The 24,119-nt window shown below is 34.7% G+C and overlaps 1 protein-coding gene across 1 annotated transcript in view; it reads left to right on the top strand.

Annotated features, from left to right (window-relative positions):
* LRRC49 (leucine rich repeat containing 49) overlaps positions 1-20,897 on the top strand; it is a gene marked incomplete at its 5' end in the record, with an annotated part of 50,362 nt that extends 29,465 nt beyond the window's left edge. The window contains 7 exons of the mRNA XM_010292791.1: positions 3,898-3,981; positions 8,686-8,837; positions 11,636-11,873; positions 13,171-13,356; positions 17,326-17,435; positions 18,131-18,284; positions 20,392-20,897. Coding sequence (XP_010291093.1) covers positions 3,898-3,981; positions 8,686-8,837; positions 11,636-11,873; positions 13,171-13,356; positions 17,326-17,435; positions 18,131-18,284; positions 20,392-20,598 — 1,131 coding nt within the window. The remainder of the gene's footprint in view (positions 1-3,897; positions 3,982-8,685; positions 8,838-11,635; positions 11,874-13,170; positions 13,357-17,325; positions 17,436-18,130; positions 18,285-20,391) is intronic.
* Between the last annotated feature and the right edge of the window lie 3,222 nt (positions 20,898-24,119).

The following is a 24,119-nucleotide window of genomic DNA, read 5'->3' as shown; positions in this document are numbered from 1 at the left end:
ACTGTAGCTGTTTCTAATCTATAGTAAAAATATTTGCATAATTTTAAGGTAGATGTTCTATGGAAATTAAGTGCCCCATGCCTGCTACCTTGGTATCTCTTTCTCCTGTGACTTAAATGTTATCATTTGTTGAAAAAGAACTTGTTTGAATAATAGTAGAGCAGTAGCGAGGAAGAATATGTGCATTCCTCTGTGGTGTCTTTAGGATCCTTCTCGGGTCGTGCTGGTCGTTAACTCTGGAACGACTGATGCTCTAATGACAGGTTTAGCTAACATCAGTGGTGCTACGCTTGCGGTAGTGCTGCGGTAGCAGCAGGGGGCGCTATCGGCACGCCAAGGCTACAGCTAGCGTTCCGCTCCCATGGGGAGGTTTTGTAAGGGTGGGAATAGCTTCAATGCGCCTTATTCGTCTTGTGCTCTGTTGCTACTGTTGCTTCACACTACGCATGTACACCTGTAGCCTCAAAATCTTATTGCAGAAGGTGAGACTTCTGCTTCTTTAGGAAGTATATTCCTCTCTCTTTTTCTCTCTCTCCTTTTTTTTTTTTTTTTTTTTTAAGATTGCTTCTTAGCCATTTAATAAGTTTTTGGATAGGAAGTGGAGAACTAATAAACAGAGGAGATATCAGTACACAAGAGGACATCCAAGTCCTTTTGTAATGATCTGGCACTTCGACCTCCTGGAAAAGTATCCCCCCCCTTGTCCAGCAAGGTTTGGTTTACAGATGAAACAAAGTTATGGACAACAGCAGCAGCATAATGAGAGGGAACAAAGAAAAAGGGAGATAGAAAGAATTTGAAAAGAGCTGGAGCTAAAACAGAAGAAGGGGCAATAGTAAAAATTTATTGTGGCAAGGTTGAGGGCTTTGTGTTGTACCTCAGGGGGTTTTGGGGGGAATGTGTTTTTCAAGATTGATTGCATGTGTTGTATAAGATTAACCAAGAAATGTATACAGATTTGATGGCCATAAAAAGTAGATTTGGCCCTTGATCTTTATTCAGATGTTTTATCTATCATTCTGCCTTATGAATACTGAGTAAAACTAGGATATATTTTCTTTTTAGGCTGAGCTCATTGCTTTTGTAAAAGAAACAGTATTTTTTTTAATGTCTGTAATTAGGATAAAACTCAAGCAAAGAAAAAAGTCTGATTTGGTAAATAAAAGACTGTTATTGGAATGTAACTTGCATTAATTAATTTCACTCCGTTTTACTGGACTGTCTTGAGTGAGGGCAGTAGACGCTCGTGTAGAAGACTGTCATAAAGCATGCATTTGGACTGGATTAAGGGAAGGCTTTGAGATGGAAGATAGAGTAAGAAGAGATATTTGTGGAAGCTGAGAGAAGGCTGAATTGAGGAACTTTGTGGATGTTTGCCTTAAAGCTTGAAAAGAAACTCAAACTTAAGTTGTTTTGAAAGTAATAAAATTAATGAAGGCTAATTTCCTATAGATTAGTGTAATTATGTTCTCTAATTCTTGCTTCTGCAGTGCAAAATACAATTACTTGGTTAGTTTGGAGCTGAGTCTGTGATGACTGGCTAGCTGTATCCAAATAGAATGGATAATTTCTGCTTCCTTTCTTGGTGTGAAAACTAGTTTACATTTCTCTTTCTACATCACAATTATATATAATCAAACTTACAGGGAACAAAAAAACGTTTTTGTTTAAGTTTTTTAAAGTTACTTTAAGTAATATTATTTAATGTGTTCAATGTGTTGAAAAGTCATTAGTGAGGACTAAGACACTGAAATTGTAAAAAGCTTGTTTCTTTAGGAAGCCAAGTTATGAAGCATAAAGGTCAAATTAAGAGATTTAATTAGGAAATTAATAAAATCCCAAAATGACTCTTAACACACTTCCTATAGAAAGATATCACTAAGGTAGTTTGCTAGTATGTATATTTTGTTTTAAGACTTTTTAAGAAAACACAAACTTAGTGTACTCTAACACATAATGGGGATAAATGGCTGTCATGAGAATCATGTTTGTAGCTCATAACATTTTGACTCATACCTTGAGGAACAGTACATTTTTATTTTGCGTTATTAATTATACATTCATATTTGTGGCATGTAACTGCATGGGGTTTATTTCATGATTTTCATAGCCTCACCCTGAACCCTCCCATTCAGGTATTGGGTTTTATTTTGTGGTATTTCATTGTATTGGGATCTCCAAGGCTGCCTGTATTTGTGTGTTATTTTATTCAATTATTTATTTATTGTTGATCCTCTGTTAACATCAACTAGTGGTCTCTGGAGGTCCCTTCTAACTTGGATTGTTCTGTAATTCTATGACTCCAGCCCCTTGGTAATACCCTGTTTAGGAAAAACTGAAAAGCCCAGTAACAGAGGAGGCTACCAACAAACCTTCACCCTCAAAAGGCCAGAAGTTGCTTTCAGGACAAAAAAGGTTTTCCAATAACTGTTCTAGGGAAATTATGGCACACAGTCGGGTTAGAGAAGTTTGCTCTGTGCAAAGCCTCCTGCCTCTTAATCTGCATTAAGGTATTCCTGTTGTTTAATATATGCATATTAGGTTAAAGACATGGAGGAACAATTGCGAAGTTTGTTGTTTAATGACATTTCAGATAGATGTCAAAATCCCTGACACGTCAGTGGGTTTCAGGGGGACTGTACACAGATAAGAATAAGTTTGCCATGTGAACCTAACTCCTTATGCCTTGGAAATCCTTTTCTTAAAAATGTAATAGCGATGCTAAGTGTGAAGTTCCTGTTTTGTTTTATCTTCCAGTAAACATTCACCCGTGTGCTTAGGGGTTCTTAAAATGCTCTAAACATAGCATGCTTTATTTACATAGTAATTTTGACATATCAATTTGTCTTCATGGTTGATGATGTTTTCTGATAATTATTCTTCATTAATTTTCTTAATATGTCTTTCTGGAAAGTGAAAGTGAAAAGGTTAGGACAGGAGCTTTCTATTTTGAGGGAAATCAAAACACTTTTTGTATGTTCTGGGAAGATACTTCATATGTTTAATGGAAACACCCAAATGGCATGTGAAGTAAATCAAAATAAGTTAAAGTATGCTTCCCAAATATTTGTCTTGGAAGAACTCTACACTTTTTACTTCATAGTGAACATTTCTTTTGTTACTTGGAAAATATATGTTCTAAAAATACCGTGCTGTGAGAATGTTCAGACTTCTGTAAACAGGGAGCATTCAACCTAATATGGATGTACTGCAGTATTAAATTGCTGTACCAGGAAAATTAAGCATCTTCACTTACATGACTTTCATTATTTAGGAATCATGGCTCTCTTCTTGAAGCTTCTTCTTGAGTAGGTAATAATACTGATGAGTGTCCTGGTTTCGGTTGTTAATGTACTATAGTTAATGTTGAAAAAATTATTTTCTTAGCAAGTTCTGTTGCTGATAGAGAGAAGTAAGCCCCTGGAGACAGTTTATAATGATAAAAATTAATCTTGGATCATGATTCGCACATAAGTAGAATTCAGCTCATGCACTCCGTGTCTTTTCTTATGAAAAAACCCCTACTAACTGCAAAGCTGCTACAAAGATACAATGCACTGTTATATTTTTAAAATGTACTTTTTTTACTGTCATACTTATGCTTTATACTTTTTCAAAGACCTTTACAAATACTAGTTTTAAATAGCTTTATCTGCAGTATTTGCATCTGAGTAGGTATCTATTTCTTCTGTATTTCCTGATTTATTTATGTTTACCAATTCTATTGTTTTAAATCATATTTAGAAACACTAAAATGTTAAAAATCCTAAAATTGTAGTTAGTTTAAAATCTGCATTTCAAATACCAACACAAAAATGTATTAATAATTTATCAGTAATACTTGTCAGAACATGATTAATACTTCTTTTTATGAGGTGGTTTTCTTTTTTCACCCAGGAAGAAGAAAGACGTATGGCATCTGTTGCAGCAAGGAAAGAGGAAGAAAGGAAGCGTGAAAGCCATAAACAGACCTTGCTTAAGGTATTTTCTATGGCTTTTCTAAGCCTACTGTAAACCAGTTTACAGCAATAATTTATGTCCTAATACTTTTTGCTGTAGTTCTTACGTATCCCAATATGCCTCTGTCGCTTTAATTTTTTTTTTACAGCTTAAACAGTGCACTTCACAACTGAAAGCTCTCACAAACTCTCTTCAGTCAACTATGCAAGTTATACTTTAGCAAAAAAACCACAGCAGTTGAATACTTGAGTGTGATGTATGTAAAAGGATGGCAAACTTGATTTTCACAAATCCAGAGATAAAGCAAATCCAGACTAAAGTAAAGGACTTTTCAGTGATTTCAGATTCCTTGAACTTGGTCTCCCCCATTTCAGGTGAGTGCTCTAACTGCTGCCATGCAGGGTGTTCTGAAGTAGTTTTTCCTTCATTCTTTCCTGTTGAAGTTGTTCCTTTTTGTGGAAGGAGTTAAGCAGGCATCAGAGCAGCAGCTAGACTTCAGCTGTTGTCTTCTTCAGAAGAACACTTATCTAACAGACCACCTGGTCTGGTTAATGCTTATATACATGTGAAGGAATAGCTCTGACAGAGGAGACTGAGGTGCACTCCAGAATACTCTCATGGGGCTGGTGACTAAATGATCTATGTTGCTAATAGGAGACCAAAGTTCAAGGATCTAAGAGTATATGCATTCCATTTGTTGTGTGAATATTGCCATTTGTCTCCAAATCAGCTTTCTTTGGAGAAAAAAAGTGCCTAAAACTTTTTGTCAGCCAGTAATGGTTATACATAAAGCTCTTTCAATTTTGCAGACAGAACAACAAACAAATTTCATATATCCATGTTGTTAAGTTGCCTAGGTAAAATCATATTTCGGGAAGGAGATTAGACTGAAAGTAGTCGCAGGAGCCTGTGAGAAGTGTAGCAAATGTATACAACTTGGAAAAATAAGACACAAACAGAATATTAACAGAATATTGTCAGACGTTTTAAGTATATAAAAAAATCCCCCAACAGTAAGAACCTAAATATATTGGGAGGGGAGGGGGAGAATCAATGTCTACTGCCTAAGAATCTATTTTGATTTCCTGCATATTTGTATCCATGTATATTGTGATTTAAAAAAAAAAAAAAAAAAAAACAAAAACAATGTAACAAAATAAGTTCTAGATACAGTCTTTTTTAAGCAGTGTTGTGGTTTGTTTTTTGTGGGTTTGGTGTGTTTTGGTTCCCCACCACCACCCCCATAAGATACTACTGTATTTTAAGTCTCTTCAGGTTTGAAGTTTTGGTGCCAATTCTAAGTATCAAAGAAATAGGGAGTTAGTAAATAACACTCACAAATAGTATTATTTGGTGCTATTGAGAAGCTAACCATGTCCCTGGACTGGAAAAAAGTAGGTGTTTTTTGAAAGTGTCTGTAGTTCATGTTCTTACCCATTGATGTGATGTTTTGTTGTAGCAGAGGGATTGTTTGTCTTCATGGCCTAGATTTCTCAGTGCATTTTGCTAGTGGAAATGTCTCAAAAAAAAAAAAATAATGCCATTGTTACTCAGATTTCCACATTAAATTGTAGATTTTGTAATTTAATAGGTATCTATCTTATCTTCAAATAGTTAAGTGACATAAGCACCAAATACCAATGACTTTTGCTTGATTTGGTGATGTTTTGTATTTGCCTGTATTCACAGCATCGAAAACATTGATTTCAGCAATGTCATCTCTTCTTTTTCTCTTGCTGATACTTGTCTACCCTATCAGCAGAGTGTCTTCATCAAGAGTCTTCTTCCAGACTTTTCTTATTGCTTAAAACCTATTCTTCCAGGAAAGCTTGAAATGTACTTCAAATTGTACAGAGAATGTAATTCCTTTCCAGCAGAGGCTGAACTTAATATGTACTGGAACAAGACATCGTTACTGCTAACAGAATCTTCACACTTCTAAAATTTGCTTTCTGTAAAATGATTCTTGGAAGTTTTCAAAGCTCTGTAGGAATCCAGCAGCCCAAAACTGAGGGCTAACAAAGCAGTAGAGCTGTACAGTAGCTGAGATAATAAGGAGACCCTGACCCTACAGAACAAACAGAATTTTCTAAATGTGACTGGAAGAAAATGCTAACTATTTCAACTTCCCCTGCTTTCTGTGACATGGAGCCCAGTCATCAGTGAAGTCTCTAAATGCTGGGCACTTAGTCTTCTCTAACCAAGATGTTGGGCATTTAGTGTTCACTAACTCTTTGCAGAAATTGAATGTGAAATAGAGTTTTGTGCTCTTTCAAATGGAAAAACTTTCAGAAGAAGAAAACTTTTGAAGTAGTTTCCATGTCCTTTCAGTGTCAGACAACTATGGACATTTTTTCAATGTTTAAAGCATATTAGATCTGTGTCTGCATTATCAGTCATGGAAACAGATCATGGTGTTTGAGTATAGTATCTGCAGCATGAGGGATTTGCATGTAGTTATTATATGTTTTACCGTGAAAAGTTTATATGCCGTTGTTCTTTATTCTTAAGGAAATAGCTAGGGTCCACAAACTAGCACTCACAGATAATTATTGTTGATCTACTGTTTTCTGTTTATCAAAGAAATACTCATTTGTAGTGCTTTACACTTCACATCTCCAACACCGAGTACTGTGAGGAGCATTCTTAGTGAACTACATTGCAGTGGTGTCCACAACTCGCCCACTGTGAAAAGGAATTATGTAAAAACATGAGAGTTGTCCCATGTTACTTTTATAGATTAAACCTAGGACCATGGTGAGTACAGGTCAAACTTAATGTATCAAAAGTCTTAATTTTAAATTGTAGAATTAGGCTTACCCTGGTCCACTGTCTTTCTCCATAGGCATATAAAATAAATTTTCTTCTCTGTTTGTAAAAAAGGGGCTATAAAAAAAACCTGTGGTTTGTGTTGATTGTTTTTCCAGCCATAGAGTCTGTCTTAAAACAGAAATGTTAAATATTCAATTTTAAAACAAATAAAGCCTTTCTAGCCTTCAGTATTTTTGGTATAGCTTTCTAAATCCTAATCAGTATTGTGTTGTTTTCTTGTATCTTAATCAGGATAACAAAATATTCTAAAGGAGACAGGAGCTAATGTAATGATATTTAAAATTATTATATTAGACAGGCTTTTATCAATTTCTTACCAGTGTTAAAGGTGGCTATCTTAAGCTCTAAGAAAGTAATTTTTAACAGGGATTTACTTTGCCTGAGATCCTTTTAAATGCAATTTGAGATCATTGCAATTTGAAGCTAACAAGTACTTGCTGTTTCAATCCAGTATTTCATAACATTGAAGTAGAAAATTTTACTAGTACATCCAAAGAGTATGCACCTTTTATCCTTCCCCTGTTAATGGATAAAGTTAGTGACAAATACACAGGTTGCCTATGAACTGCTGTGTATACTACATAGGGCAAATTCAGGTTTGCCTTCCTCTCCTACCCCCCATTTCAAAATATCAGGACATTTGTTTGTACTCCAGTTCCAGTAGTGATATGATGAATTATACGAGAGAAATTAAAGGATTCTTAGAACTTATTTTTTTTTAATACTTCAAGAGTGGGAAGCTTTAAATTAAGGTTGTTACTTTGTATATAGACTTGAAAGCTGTATTTCTATAGCAACATCAATTTAGAGTAAGATACTATAAACCAAGAAATCATTGGCTTTGACTAATACTGTTTTCCTCCATGTTTTATCTTTGTAAATTTATTTTATTCTAAGCTCCGCTATAGTATTTTCCTCTCAGAAATTCTAAGTCACTGTTCAAATTTTATTGAGAGTAGTGTGAGATGGCTGACTCCCAGAGAATTATATCTGGTTCAGAAAAAACAAATGAAGTGAAGCTAACAGTGAACTTATGCTTTGATATTATTTATGTTGTACAGTTTTCATTTGAGAGTTCAGCTGCCAGTCCAGGAGCTCTTACAAAGCACCTTGTTCTTTAACCTTTTAAACTATGCTAAATGGGATATATTAAATCATAGCTATCTATATGATACAATAGAATAATAACTTACAGAGTTGTAGGTAATTGACAGGATTTGCATGACTGTACAAGAACAAGTATTTATTGACTTCTGAAATACTGGTTCATTGACAAGACCTGTATACAGCATAAAAATTACGTAGGAAAACTGTTGCAAAATATTTGAACTTAGACACAAGCACTACAGTAGATCTATCATGATGGTAACTTCATTTTCTGTTTTTATAAAATTGACTTTTTCCATTTTTCAGAAGATAACTTTTTTCCCCCCGTGCAGAGTACATTGCAATTACTGCTAAGACTTACAGTAGCTGCATAACTGTCTTAGCTTAAGTGCTAGGGTCACTCTGGCAGCATGGAGGAAAGTATAAGCAGTCTGCCCAGTTTCGTGGGAGGAGTATTACAAGCAGCTCCAGACTGCCAGAATGAGACTTCTGTGATTATTTGAACTAAATAGTTTGATTTTATTCCTTCACAAATTGTGGATTTTTTTATGTTACTTTTCTTGTTTGTTGTTGCAAATTTTGTGAAATCATTGTTTGCTGGCAGTTATGCAAAATAGCACTAGAATGATGCATTGATTTTAATGCGTAACCACCAACCAGTACTATAATTTCTTCAATGTTAAGCGTTTACAATGTTTTGATTAAACAGCATGTTTCTTTCAGAACAAACAAGTGTGTTGATACTGCACCATCATAACTTATTATGACTTTTATATCTTGTTTCAGGAAAAGAAACGGTTAACGATTTGTAATATTGCTCATCAGTGGGAGATACAGCAGAATCGAATAGCTCTTGTGGCTTCTTTAAACCACGATAAAGATAATGACCCCTGTCAGATCAATGGCAGTGCTGCATATGTATTTCCTGAAGAAAGCAGGTATTTTATTGGGAAATATTTCTTCTTGTTCATATCTTACTCCAGGTTACTCCTTCTCACCTCTGAGATCTCGCTGTAGTTCATTATCAAAGATAATACATCCAAATCAATCCTGAAGAGATGTTTTACTTCATGATTAAACCTGTTGGCCACTAGTAATAAGTAATATATATTAAATAAGTAATATAATAGCAACTCATTGACTAAAGAAGAGCAAGCTAAGTTATTATGTGACTTTGCTAAATAAGGGAGGACATCATGTTTGCAAGAAATGTTAAATATGGGTTTTTGAGCCGTCTTAAGGCTGTTCATTTCCTTGACAGCTTAGACTGTTGCCTTCAGTTGCAATGAACAAAATGAGGATGTATGGGCATTGCAAGCGTTTGTAACCTCTTTGTGTGTTGAGGTTTTATACACCAAGTGTTGAATTTGTGTTCTTAGTTTGAACAGAAACATCTCTTATTGGACAGTTTTCATAGCCTTGTTATTTTAAAGAGCAGTTTTTTGACTTAGTTTTATTCCTAAGGTAACTTTTGTATTGTTGGTTTAAAATACAGTTATATTTTTTGTGATACACTTTGTGGCTTGCTTATTTGCATTTAAAAGGTGGCCATCTGGCATTCTATATAATTTAAAAACATAATGTAGAACTTAGTAAACAACGTGTGCCTTGGATTGGCTAAAACCACCTGGCCGGCTCAGGCAAAAACCTGAAAAAAAAAGCCTGCACAAGTTTAACAGCAAGTACAGCTTCCTGCGGTGCCCGATCAACACTGGAAATGTCAGGTACGAGCAGGAAGCCTTTGCCTCTCACAAACAGAACCCATCTGAGTTAGTCTAGTATTAGCTAGACTGGTTTTTATCTAGTGCTGCATCTCTTGAAACATTTTTTTTCTTACCACTTTGAAATTGCTACAATCCTTTCTGTTCTTGCACTTCCAAAGCTTTCCCCCAAACATATGTTTAGCCACTGCTTTCTTGCCTTCTTGGTTTCTTCACAGTTTAATTTGGTGTTAGTAATCACCCTCGTGACCAAGTCAATGTAGCCATGGTAGCTTGAGCATTGTTGTGTTAATGAACAGATTCTCATTGCTTGAGAAATCATGCTTTTATGTAATATATTAAGACTTTTTCCATGGAGTTGCAGGAAAGATCTCGGTGTAATGCTATCTCTGCTTATGGTCGATACAGTGACTAAAGCTGGTTTATTCCTTGTAGTGTCCTGACCACGAATGTTAGGATTCTTTTGTCAAACCTACAGTAATAAAATATAATGCATAAAATCTGTTTCCATGTTCTTGTGAAAGTTTTTGTAGTTTAAGATTTGTAGAATGTATTGTAGAAATTGAAGTGGTTACTTTAATGAAATATCAACTTCCAGCCCCCCATACATGTTAACAAAATAAACCATGTGCTTTATTTGCATATATTATAATTATCTTATGTAAATTACAGTCCATTTAATTTTCTGAATTGGAGACAGGTTTGGATTTTTTTCATTCTTTTTCATGGCTGGTTAGAGAAAGGAAAGTGTGATAGCGATCTTTATCACCGATTTATATTGGTTTAAGCAGATTAGTGAAGATACGGCAATGTGTGTTAAAATTGAGAAGCTGTAGATAACTGCCAATTTTTGCCTTGAAGCCTTATTCCTGTTCAACACCCTCTAAGTTAAAACCGACATTGATCTACTACTATGTTTTATAATGGTGAAGAATTTCAGAAGATATTTTCAAGACGAGTGACTCAGCAATAAAGTGGCAGGTGAAAATCAGCTTAGATAAGTAATTATAGCTTCATGTATTCATTACAGCTTCAATATTTCCAGTTGAGAGTGAAATTTTAGAGTTCTGGTTGATTTTATCAAGAAAAGATCAGTTGGGTGATCACTAGTAGTCAAAAAAGCAAAGTACATTAAACGTACTGGGAAGGTAATAAAAAATAAAATAGTAACAATCATTATGCAAATTTCTAAACCTGTGATTTTGTGCTCATCTTGAACTGTCCGTGCACTTCAGGTCTAGTCAGCTGCTTATATCATGTTGGAAATAAGATGCAAAGAGATGAGAGTTGAGAATATCTGGACTTATTGCTTAATTTTAAAATTGTTCTTGTGAATTGGAAAGGTTACATTATTTTAAAGAAATGCTTATTCATCCCTGTTAATTAAGTCTTAAACAAGGCTAATAAGCTGTAAGATTATTCTCATCTCTAAGCAGAACAATGGATATCCTGATCAGATAATGTGACGTATGGGTTTGACGAAGGAGTCTTGACTCCTGTCAAGAATAAAAATAGCTGTTCAGTGCTGTGAATAGCATTATCCTGGATTGTTTTTAAAAACTGTCTGTTCTTTAAGTGCCTACTCATGTCATAACTTACATTTCATAGAGCAAACAGAATGTCAAGGTGACTTTGCTTGAATACATTGTTTGAAGTTGGTTTTAGATATCTAAAGCAACACAAAATATGTTGTTAGCATTCTGAGTTAAAATTTTAAAGCAGTTTCTTAAATGTGACTGATTCCTTAATTCCCTACCCCCCCATCCAACTCAAATAGACCAAGAGCCTTTCTGCCAAACAAGTAGAACATTTGCAGTCTTACTTGATGGAAAGAGGGTTTTCCAGCCCTTAATGTTTTTGAACCAGATTGAGTACTGTGAATGAATGAACGCTGAGAAATGCAATCGTATTTGACAGTTGGGTTTTGCTAAATGAAAGGACTGTCATTCAATAGAATGATGTTACTGTCTCAAAATAATCTCTTTTACATCACTGCATTTTTATTTCTTCCACAGGTCTCTTGACACGATATTGAGCAGTGCAGTACAAGGCTTGTCTGTTCTTGAGTCTCATTTAGTGGAAGTAGAAGGAGACACTCTTTGCTTGTATGGTGCTGGAGCGCTGGAGTGCCTGGATCGAAATTGGAGTGTTCAAACAGCTGGAATGATTGTCACAGTCTCCTTTATGTTCATAGAGTTTGATGAAATTGTTCAAGTGTTAACAAAACTGAAGATAAAATTTCCTAATTCTGTGGTAAGAATGCCTCAGATTTCAGCTATGTGAACAGCTACGGAATATGTATAGTCTAATGGAACCTTAATGTGGCATAGTCACCCTTGAGTGCTTTCATATAAATACATACTTTTGTGGATTACATATTTGCTTGGTGTTATCCTGTAACGCTGACTTCAACTTGATATTTCTTAAAAATCAAGACTTTAATTTAGATTCTCACACAGGACAGTGTTTACTGTTCAGCCTGGTTATTATTTCTCTTAATTCCTTTGACCTAGCTGATTATTTTTAAGTTGCAAAACTGATGTGTAAATACAGTATTGCTATTCTACAATATTGTTATGTATCCATGATCTCAGGAGACCTTCATTTGTGTTGTGACTTCAAAGATCAAATAGCTGAAAGGGTAAAAGGAGAGAGAGGTAAAATTCAAAGGGAATAGCTAGCTAAATCAGTATAGCTCTTGGAATTACCCAGTTCTTGATGAAGCAAAAAACCATAAATGAGATGTCCCTTTAGTACTTCTTTTTCTTTCTTGGACGTTTAAATCAGTCCTTTTGAAGCAAATAGTAAAATAGTGATAACCTAGATAAAGCAACATGTTACTCAGATGATACGCTTCTTGAACTCCCTACTGCTTTTTTAAGGTTTTGAGTATAACAGAACTTAATGGCTTCATTGAGATGGATAAATTTGTTTTAAGTTTCCCCACAAATTTATGTATCACAATGAAACAATTGTTTCATTGCAGGGGGGAAAAATCTGGGGGAATAGCAGAATCTCAACTAAACTTTATCTTCACCATCAGTTTTTCCTCTTTCTACTTCCCTCAATAATGCTGCTGTGTAGCCAAATATACCGTGCTCATAGGAGCACTACCGTATGGCATGATTCAAAGAAACAGCAGGGTATGACAGCCTGCTATGGCCAAAATAGCAGGATAGTTAAAAACATATGTTGTACTTATTTTTATGTGTGGATGTTGCAGTTGCTTTACTTGCAGAATTAATACAAACATTGCTCAAGTAGTATCACTGCTTTTTGTAACATGGAAAATATTAGTGCTGTTACTAAAGTGTTTATAAATTGTTTAGGGGCTTGTAATGTTGACATTTCTAAACATATGTAGTATACCAGTTGGTTGATACATGGATGTGTTTTGCTACAAAGACCTCAACTGAAGTGAGCTCAAGTTGATTTGTCAGACCTAAAGACTGTTTGAGTTTGAAAATTGTTTGAGTGGCACAGAATAGGAATTACTGAGTTCACTCTTTATTGTTTCCTTATTTAATTTATTGTGGTTTGACTTTTTAAGCACCTGAAGTTTAAGGAGACAAATCTTGTGATGCTGCAGCAATTCAATGCATTAGCCCAGATGCATCGCATTGAGCAGTTGACAGTTGATCCTCAGGGAAATCCCGTTGTCAACTTTACTTTGTGGAAATACTATGTTCTGTTTAGACTGAACCATTTTAATCTACAGAAGATAAATGGAGTAAAGGTAGGACAATGTAGCTTCCTTCTTACTATTGGTCTTACAAGATAAATTAGTTGTTTTTTTTTTTTTTAAAGCAGATGGATTGCTAATAAAATGAGCAGAACCTTGTCAATGCCCTTTCGGTATTAGGGGGAGAAAAATTTTAAGTAGACTTCACTGTATATTTTCTTGTGCTGTGCATTTAAGTCCAACTGCAATGTGTTACCATTACCAAAGCTGTGAAGATTATTAGTTGCCATAGAAAAGTTGTATTGTCTCAGATGTTTGTGATTGTAAATCTATACCTGAGTGGTTGTGATATACCTGAAGGGAAGACTTTTCATTATTATTTCACTGTGTGTTTCTAAAAATAAGAAATGCACAATTTTGCTTGATTTTAGAAAGCACTTCTTTATGTTCGAAATGATCACAGTGCTGACACTGAATACTTGTGCAAAAATGTGCGTTTGACAGACTACTTAATTGTCTATAGTATATGATTATTTATATTTTCCAGTGCTACAAATGATAGCTAAAATATTTTCTTCTTTAAGGTTGTCACAAGAAAAAAAGTGTGTCAAATAGATTCCCCCCCCCCACTTGCTATGTACAAGATTGTTAGTGTGTGGATTTTTGTTGGGTGTGTGTTTAAATATAAAGTTAGGACACTAATATTGCTATTCTTTGTACTTCGTATTCCTCTTTTACATCAATTGAAAGTAGATTCATTTAAGCATATAAAATAGTTATTTTATATGTGGGCTTGATCATAAAGGGAGTGAGAACAGTTAGGAAGAAACACAATGAATGTGCATTCAATTTTAAATGCTAAATAAGTTTGTGGTGTTATGGAAGTTAATTAGAGCAAAAATGATACATAGCTTTAGTGTTATATCTAGTATTTTAGTTTGATCATCATCATCTGTTTTGGATTAGATATTTTACCTGTTATCTGATATAGCCATAGCATGAATGTTGTGGTTTACTTGGGTTTTAGTTCTATAAAACATGCATTAATTGCACAGAAGAGCAGGAGTGGGTTAAAGAGCTTACCTGAATTAACTATCAGGGAAAAGATGAAAGCAAATATGACTCACTCCAACAGCACGGTATCTAGAAAAGAAGAAAAAGTCAGTAATCCCATGAGAGCTTTAAAATAATGTTGAATTTAGTACCTTACTAAAAATGCCCATCAAAGTTGATTTTTTAAAAGGCAAAAAAATTTGTTTGTTTGTTTGTTTTCCTGCATCATATTTTCAAAATCAACACTAGTGTGTTGTATTAAAAGCAAATAGATATATCCTACCTGTTTGGTCTGTGTCAAGAAACAAAGGAAAAAAAAAAGATAACAGTTATTTAAGTAAACTTTTTGTTACCATCTCAAGGTCAGCAAATTCAGTCTTTGAAGGAAAACTTTGAATTTAATAGTGCTTAGAGAATGAATTTGGTAAGTGAATTTACATGTAGCATGGCATGCTTTTTATGCAGGACATATATCAAATCTTAAATATGTATGACTGAAGAACATTTTTGTCCTCAACAAACTTTTTCAGCCAGACCACACTATATGAAGATGTGCACACAGGATTTTTTCCTAGTGTCATTAATCATTTGGAAAGTGTCATAGCCAAGCAGAAGAAAGATGAACTCTGAACGCTGTTTTTCATTAGTCCACAGCAGAAGTCATGGTATCTAGCTTTGCAGATATATATTAGCTTTTCTTTTAAAATCACTAATAGAAAATCCTGTTTCAATATAAAGTATACAAACCCCTGAAGTGTGCTCTCAGACCTTAGATCAGCCCTAAATGATAGTTTTGGATGACAGAAAGGGAAATGTGCATGTTCTGCTATTCTGATTATCATTTGTGTGTAATGTTTCTGAAGACTCTTGTGTTGCCAGCTCTCATGTACGTAAAGTTGGGGAGTAAAAGCAATATATACTAACAGAAGTAACTAAATAAATTGTGTAACTCTAGTGCTTTTAAACTTAAAAAAAGAAAAGTATAAGGAAGCTTGGAAGCTTTTATTTTCTCCCCAGCCTCCCCCTTCCAATCCAGTTATGTTCCAGGCTAGAAGCTGAGTCTTAGTCTGCCTGTAACAATTACTTTGATCCTTTGTTGAACTGTTACATTTACTAAGTGTGCAAATGCTCTTCATTGAGACACACTATTTTAAGTTTTTTGCACTGGTAGTTTTCTCAGATTAATTACGAGTTGTCAAGGTTTGAAGTTACTAAACTTTACAGAATGGTTTACACCAAGTGGTATGGCGTACAATATAACAGATGCATCACGTTTACTGAATTGGTGCCTGTTTTCTGTACTTGGCAAGAAGCAGGCATAATAGACTTACATTTATGTGTTATTACTGTTATAATCTTTTTTGTGATTAATGGAGCAAACAATGTACTGGAGTAAGATAGAGAACATGAGTTTCTGTGAACTAGAGAGTGCATTCAGCATTGCTGTCTCTGTTGACCTGGTCCTTATGCTTCTCTTAACATAAATAAATAAATTAAAATCACTGATTTCTCCAACAGACATTTCTGCCTGCAATGGTCTTTGTTTCCCTAGCTGCCTTCTGCGCTCTTTGTTTTAGACCTTGCTTCTGTTAACAGACTATTTAGCGAGATCATCTACTCTTAGGCTACTAAGTAAGACTTACTTAATTTTAAGTGAAAATGAGCAAATCTAAACACCGTGAAAATGGAATTGACTTTACATTTCTAATCTCCTGAGCTATGTTTTCTCTGAATTTCTCCCTGCATTATGCTGCTGCATTATACTTCAGGCATATAGTATGTGTGTGTATATATAGGTATAGTTTATAAACATTAAATAAGAATATAATAAAAAGATGTTAATTTGGATCAAAATCCCATTTTACTCACACATTTGAGTAATACAGAACACAAAAATTGTCTGGAGGTACTTAATATTGTGAGTTTTGAAGTTTCTATAATAATGGGTTGCTTTCCAAAAATATGTTTTAAGATGAACGGAAATTCAATTTGATCTAGAAGTTAAGAAGTCGCTGAGTGAGTTTCATTGTCCTGTGTTATCCAGGTCAGATTTAGATGATCATAAAGATTTTTTTTTTTATGCACTCAGTGCAAAGCCAGGAGTCTAGAAACTGTGCCAACAAACCTTTGGCAGTTGAAGTCTGTTCATAGTCTGGCCATCAGAGCAGGGGAAACAGGCCATGGCCTCCAGAGGTTATGAGCCAAAACAAACAAAAAACAATAACAACGACCACCAAAAAATAAACCCGTTTCACCTTCTTTACGCAATATTGAAATGTGTAAAATTAATCCTGAAAATCTTTCAACCATTGAAAATCAGTTTAAAGAGACATCTGTAACTTAATGTTGACGCAACAGTATGAATGATACTTAGAGAAGTGTAATGGAGGAACACTTATTTTCAAGGGTTGAAAAATGCAGAGAAAATGCTCTTTTTTTTCCACTTTTTTTCCTTAAAGCCTGTCTTTATAGAAGGTCTTTTCTATGATGCTGCCAAAATAAGGGAGACCATAACTTACCTTTTCACATGTGAGTGCCCAGAATCTTTTCAGTTCTCCAGCATAACTTGATTAGAAATTTTCCAGTAGACCTTCTGTAAGTGTATGCAGTATGGAGCAGAATTGGTATGTCTGGCCTTCAGATATTCCATGTAAGAAATTGTTACAAAATTCCTAATTTCATGAAGACTATCATGAAGCACAGGGTAGCATGTGTATACATTAAAGTTTCCAGAATTACAGGAACCAAAACAAGCACAAGTACCTCATTTGGTTTATTTTAAAGATTAGATGGCAGTCCAAGTACCAGTAAAAGCAAATCTATGTTTTGAAGATATGCTTGGAACAGATGTATATGCTATGTTCTATATAACAAATTTCAGTTAATTCTCAATGTACATATGTAATGAAATATGAACGTGCCAATTTTGAAACTTAACTTTTTCTTCCCCTTCTCCTCCTTCCCTCACAGGTTACTGAAAATGATATTGTAATGGCGGAAAGGCTCTTTGGCATTCTGGCATATGTAGCATCTTCTGAGCTCCCACATTATCGCATGCTTTCGTTATTTGGAGAATCTAGGTAAAATACAATGAACAGAACTGAGATTTGTCTAGAACGTATTGTTTAAATCTTTTGCATACTGTGATAAATTCTTCCTAGGTAAAAAGATAAATATTTCACAAATAACACGTTACAGAAGATAGGTTCTCTGCTTATTGCAGAAATATTAGTGTCTCCTGATTTGTGTAGACTGACGTTTTCACAGAAGTTCTATGAAGTCTGCTGAGTAAGATTAAAAGGCACATGCACCCAAATGCACTGCTTGTGTAATTCTCAAATTGTACTAGTATTGGTGAAGATTTATGGACTTTCACGATGAAGACTGACTATTTTTAGTGGGTGTGTTATAGTGAGTGACTCTAACAGTTAACAGATTTAAGAGTTGGTGCTGTAAGAAAAAAAGGTGCTTAAAAAAACTACTCTTAGTCTTCCATAGATACATACTTAATTAAAGTTTAAGCTGCAACACTTCCTATTTAGGAGATGCTATGTGATATATGTCAAAAAGTCAACTGTATAGAAGCAAATTAATGGAGGAATATCTAGTCTCATCTGTGTTTTGAGTAACTTGAGGACACAATAAACTTGGAGGCTCATAAAGCACATGTTCAAAGGGAGGAAAGAAAAAACCTCACAATCACTAGAACTATCTGCACTTAAAAAAAGACTTTCCAGTAATTAAAACTGTAAATCTCTTCATTATCTTTTCACAGGAGGAAGCAAATCCATTATCTGCTAGAGGGAAAGGGAAAGAAATCTGGGATTGTAAGTGAGGAAAGTAGTGATAACAGAAGAAATGGAGGAGAAAGCACAACTCGAGCAACCTTGAATTACATGACAAAGGACTTTCATATGGAAAAGCTTGAGGTAAGTGTCACTACAAAATATGTTCATCTTCTATTATAGAACCTTTGACTAATACTTGTGGAATTTGTCTATATATCACATTTCAGTTGTGCTATTGAGAATGGTGATTTTGACATATCACTGTTTACCATATTCACTTGTATGATCAAACATTTCATCTAACTGATCTTTGCCAGAATACTGGATAATGGTCAGTTTCTGTCATCAGTGAAGTGGTTCCTCAGCAGTGCCGTGGTCTCAGAAATACATTCTGACCTACAAGCCTTACGTTTGTAAAAAAATGTACCTGCATTAGTAAAATAGAAGTGAGCACAGCTTTTCTTACAAAGTAAAATGTATATTCCACATGTTAGGAATTTCTAATTTCTAATGGAATTACAAAGTCAGAAAATGTATCCCAAAATGAATTGTTGAAGAACACATTCAGACAAGATTTGAGATAGTGCAGGCTGTAGTAATAAAGAACTGTTTCGTAGCTTTTAAATGAGCTACAGAACAATAAATCTATACAAAATGTATTAGGTTTAATCATTAATAAAATTGCTAGCTGGCTTGTTTCAGACAAGTGCATCAGTCACGCTTGTTTTAGTTTGCGTTTCTGATCTGCTAACTCTTTTGCTCAGGCAGAGGGAAATTGTTCCCAGGGAGAATGTGCTGCTTTGAGGCACAATCTTCTTTCTGAGCAATCATCATGAATTTTAGCTCTATGCACCCTGCTTCCCTCATTTGTCCTACTGCTTGCGTTTTGATTATGTGGAAATATATAAATCCTCTAGTGCAAGAAATTAAGTTCATTAAACACTGAGTTCAGTTATTGCATTGTGGTTTTGTTATTTCAGATCCATAGAATAAGAGACAGTGACTACATGTGTGGAGAGATTAAATTAAGAAAATGTTTTAGTTAAGCTGTGATAGTAGCTCTTAAAAGGTTGACTAGCATAGTAAGACAGTGAGGCATTCCTCTTGTCCTTTATCATGGTACAAGCACTATAAAAAAAAAAAAGTGCTTGGTATTTGTGCAGTCTATAAAATATATGCATTGTTTTCTCTTCCCAGTGCAGCAATTCACACCTTGTCCTTTGTTATAGTGTTATGTATGTGGCAGCAGATATTACAGGATGTCACAAGACAAGAGTAAGATAGGCTGATTCCAGTTCCCCATCAGCAGTAAATTAACGTAATAAATGTGATAGAATAAGTTTATTGCTAAAGGTGACAGTCTGACTCATTGATTAATCATTTGTGTTTTTAGATTAAACAGCTGGAAAGTATTTTCTCTGCTTTATCACTCATGTAAGAAAGCTTATGTTTTGATGGCCTGAAGCATGACCTAACATTTTTAACAGTGCCATAAGTCAAACTAGTTAGATATTTATCACCAATATAACTGACTGTTCAAAGCTTATTATGCCATTTTATAGAAACTCTGAAGAAACAGGGATTAATACATTTTGAGTGACTAAAATGGGGAGCTAGTAGTTACATGAAGTGCAATATTTATTTTATTACTTTTTTTTTTAAAGGTTCAGGTTACTTCAGTATCTAATGTAGAACATGTTAGGAACCTTGTCACAGTCCATCAGGGAACCTGTGGAAAGGACACGATACTGGCATATTTTTCTGTGACAATATGCTTAGTTCTTCTTAGGGCAGGTATAGATAAACATATACTTTCCAACTGTTGTGCTATAATCATGAAAAGCTAGGAAGGGAAGGGAGAGAAGGAAGGGAAGTAGTCTGGTGCTTAATTTCTGTAAATATTCACTGTTATACCAGAAGCCAACAAATTTTCACTGCTATGCAACAAAAATTGTAAGGCTGTTAAAAGATATTTTAACATGACGACTCAAAAGTGGATTTTAGATAAATTAATGAATATAATATGAACATTATGAATACAATTAAGATTTTTTGGCCACACTTGTAAAAGCTTGACTTAGACCCTGGGCTGTGCAACTTAAAACCAAAAGGAAAAAGTGTGCAATGGCTTCTTTGCCTGCTAATTGCTACATTCTTTAATAATTAAATTTGTGTTGATTTTTGGGTTTGTTCTTGTTAACCTTTCCTTCCTTTGTCTTATACAATGTGTAACCGTTCTCCCATGCAGGAAATCAAGGAAAGAAAAACATTTTGCCAGACGTACGTCGAGAACTTAGTGAAAGAAGCAGCTGACATCAATATGAAAAATGAGTTGTTGCAGAAGCTCTGGCCTCAGATGTTCATTGAGCTTGTCAGAGATGCAGTGATAGAAATACGCAATAAAAATTCCTACATGAAACTCTGCTTGCAGCGGATCACTGATCAAAAACAGTAGAGTCAAGGCTTGTTGTCTTGCAACTTTTCAGTATTCTATGACGGTTTACAAACTTAAAAAAATAGAATATAAAATTACCATTACTATGGCATACTTCATACCCCACCCAAAGGGATGCCTTTACATCTTGTGTAACACTTGATTAGTTTTGAAATAAAAGTTTACGTGCGTACTGCTTTAACAATGCTTCCTTGGCTAAAGTGATGAGACAGCGTAGAGGTAACGTGGTGGTTGTCGTGGTTTACTGAGTTGTTTTTTGGGTTTTTTTCTGCTACTCTTGCTTCTGCAGTGCTACAGCATTGGTTTTTAAAGAACAAGTTTACACTCTGCTTGCCTTTTTTTTAATTGAACACTTTTCAGTTGTCACTTTTTTGACTGTTTACCGCTGTTGGAAAAAAAAAAGGAATAATATCTGATTTTTTTTAATGAGCAAAAGTTAATAAATTATTTTTACACCCTGAAATAGATGAAGACTTACTGTTGTTTAGTTCGTGAGATTACAGTACACGTTTTCACATCAATGCCATCACAGTGCTTGGTATAACAACATTTAATGAGCTTAATTCCCAAACTTTCTTTCTAGTGTTTTTCATTAATTTTTTTTTATTAGTTTGTGTGAATTAATATAGGTAAAAGATTAATTTAGGCTATGCTCACTTAGGCTTTATTTGTGTTCTGCTAAAATATGTTAATAATATAATTTCTTTTGTTTCTTGATTACTAAATGATTAATTACTGATGTTTGCTAAGGTCAAATGAGCTAAAATGCATGTATTGCAGTCAGTAAGGAAACTGATGACTACTATTCACTTGTAATTCATTTCTGTGACCTGTGTGAGAATTTCATATTTGTTACCAATAAAAATAAATTCTTCACTTTTGCCCTTCACAGATACTGTAAAGAAGTACTGTGTGCAAAGAAAACACTTCTTCTTAATGCTGCTTGAAGAGATGAGACACAACTTGCTCCCAAAATCAACTGTGAATGGGTAGAAAAAACACATTCCGTAGCACAATGACTTCCACTGTAAACACCTTTCCAGCTTCTGCCCAGAAATTGAATTTAGGAACTCTTAGCAAGTCCAGCTGATTCCCATGGATAGTGTTCATATGTGGGTGGAAAGTTGTGCCATTTAAACTTAGTTAACATACAACAGAACTATAAAATTAAAACAATCCAGAATCTTTGTGCATTGTTTTACCTGATTCAAATTGATCTTATTTTACTAAGCTCATTTATGAAAAAAATGTTCATAACAAAACTTCCTGCAAGGGTTTCTATGTCTCAAAACTAAGTTTATTTTTAAACTTTACACTTTTAAACTTTTTTTTAAAAACTTACTTTTACAGAGACAAGAGTCTCTGACAAAGTAGAGATGCAAATACAGTTTTGTAAGTTTCTATGACCTGAAAGTAGCCTTGAATGAGTAGTAGGAGTCAGGTGGTCGTAGGTATTTTGGATAATAATATATATAACATAATATGCAGTCTAAATATATAATATATAATATACAGTCTATTTGCATTCAGGTCCAGCTGGTGCATCTAAGTTGTCAGAGTTGAATCCTTTTTCAGATCATGTTACAATTTAACAATGCATACTGTTAAATGTAATTTTCAGCTTGGGTTGTTATATGTGATCTCTTGAAGTATACTTGCAGATAGTTGCTTTTCAGTTTTTACAGAATTTAATGGAGGTTAAGTCACTTAAATTCCAAGGAAATGTGAAAAGTCCTGAAGAAACTGCTCCAAGCATTTGATAGAATTTAATAGAAACAATCATCCCTCACAGCTTTAACTGCTTCATGGAATTTATAGTAAGAATAGTGTATTTGATAGGATTTTCTTTTTCTTTCCATTAGAAAATTGTGCTGTCAAGTTTTATGGTACATTTTATTAAGGGAACAAATTAAGGTCCCACAAAATGTGAGAAAAGGAGAGTTTACATGATAGAAATGCAGTCAGTATCAAAATGATCATGGAAAAAATTTTTGGATCCATCGGTTCCTTTACATCATTTCTGTGCAAAGGGGGTGGGTGGAGCAATTCCAGCTTCTGCACAGGGACAGAAACCTCGGCAGCTGTGTGAAAGTGCAGAACTCTCCTGATGTAGCTGGAGCAGATGGGCCCCTTTTGAATCAAATTCAGCAGCAATAAAAGACTGGAAAAAAATTTTTTTAAGAAGGGTGGATTGGCCTAGAGGAACAGGAAGTTCTCCATGGGAAAATCCAGAGAAAAGCCAGACTTTCTGATACTGAGGCTTTAGAAGCATAATCCTGATTGGAGGCTTTAAGGTAGGGTCTCGAAAAAACTAAGTGAAATGAATTGGAGGGTATTGACTGTGAGTTGTAGAAACAACTCCTTAAAATGCTCCGTATTTCCAGTGGTCTGTAAATACTGCCAGTTTGGACTTTTTTCACTAATAGCAGCTGTTTCATAGCAGGATTGCTAAATGGCTGAATCAAGAGTAGCTAAACAGCTATTACAAATGAAGAAAAGATTAATGTTGGGGTGCATACATTTTTTTCACATAGAACCAGTAGGAATAAAAAAACCTTACATTTTTATTAATTCTTTTTTAGGAAACAAGTGAATGATGGACCAAAGTGATGAGAGACGTAAGAGTACCTAGAATTTTAAGCACCCAGGTGATGTTAAAATTGTTCACATGCTATATGTGGTTTATGTGTTTATTAAAATTATTTGTCAATTCATACAAACTTCTGGGATACATTACAGTAGCTGGTTATTAAGGAGTTTCCGAGTACCTAAAAATTTGAAGGTGGTATAAGCAGCGAATTCTTAGATGTTCTGAAACTTAAGTACTACATATATAAACTTTCTACAGTTGGAGATATGAATTGAGGAATTAAAATAGCCATTGATTTTGAAGTTGGGGACCTTTTAATAAAACCTCCCAGGCTGAAAGCGGGGGGGGGGGGGGGGGTTTCTCCTTAAAAAGTCTTTAAACACTGCATAAAACTGAATTTTGATACTGTTAATGTTTCATTAATATCCCATCCAAAATGGACTGTTGTGATACCTTCATGTAGCCTGACTTCTTTTTCCGGACAGGAGCTATTATTGTAAAAATTGTCCATGTTAAATAGAAATCATCTTAAGGGTTCAAAAGATATTGTTTGGACTTAAGTCTTTTGAAAACTTTTTTCCTTTGATTTTTGGATTATTTATACAGTTTCCTTATTTTCTGAGACAAATTTCCTCTATGTCCGGACGAGGGCAGATAGTGATGCATCCTATTCTTGTTTCAGTTTAGCCGTATCATGCATGAAGGCCCCATTATGTTATGCAGAGTCACTGTTTATTATGCAACTGAAATTTGATCTTCAGTAAGGAGACTGAAGAGCTGTATTTCACACACTCCTTTTGATACAGGATCTGAAAAAGTAATAGCGCTGCAGATATGCCAGCACAGTGGAACAAAGGGAGAAGTGATTCACTTGAGGCAAGCCAAAGCTGATCCTGTCAATTTTAAGGAAAAGGTACTGGGAAGAGGTTTT

This window comes from Phaethon lepturus, unplaced genomic scaffold (assembly GCF_000687285.1).
Source record: "Phaethon lepturus isolate BGI_N335 unplaced genomic scaffold, ASM68728v1 scaffold36248, whole genome shotgun sequence".
Classification (NCBI taxonomy): domain Eukaryota; kingdom Metazoa; phylum Chordata; class Aves; order Phaethontiformes; family Phaethontidae; genus Phaethon; species Phaethon lepturus.
This window is presented reverse-complemented; position numbering and strand designations above follow the sequence as displayed.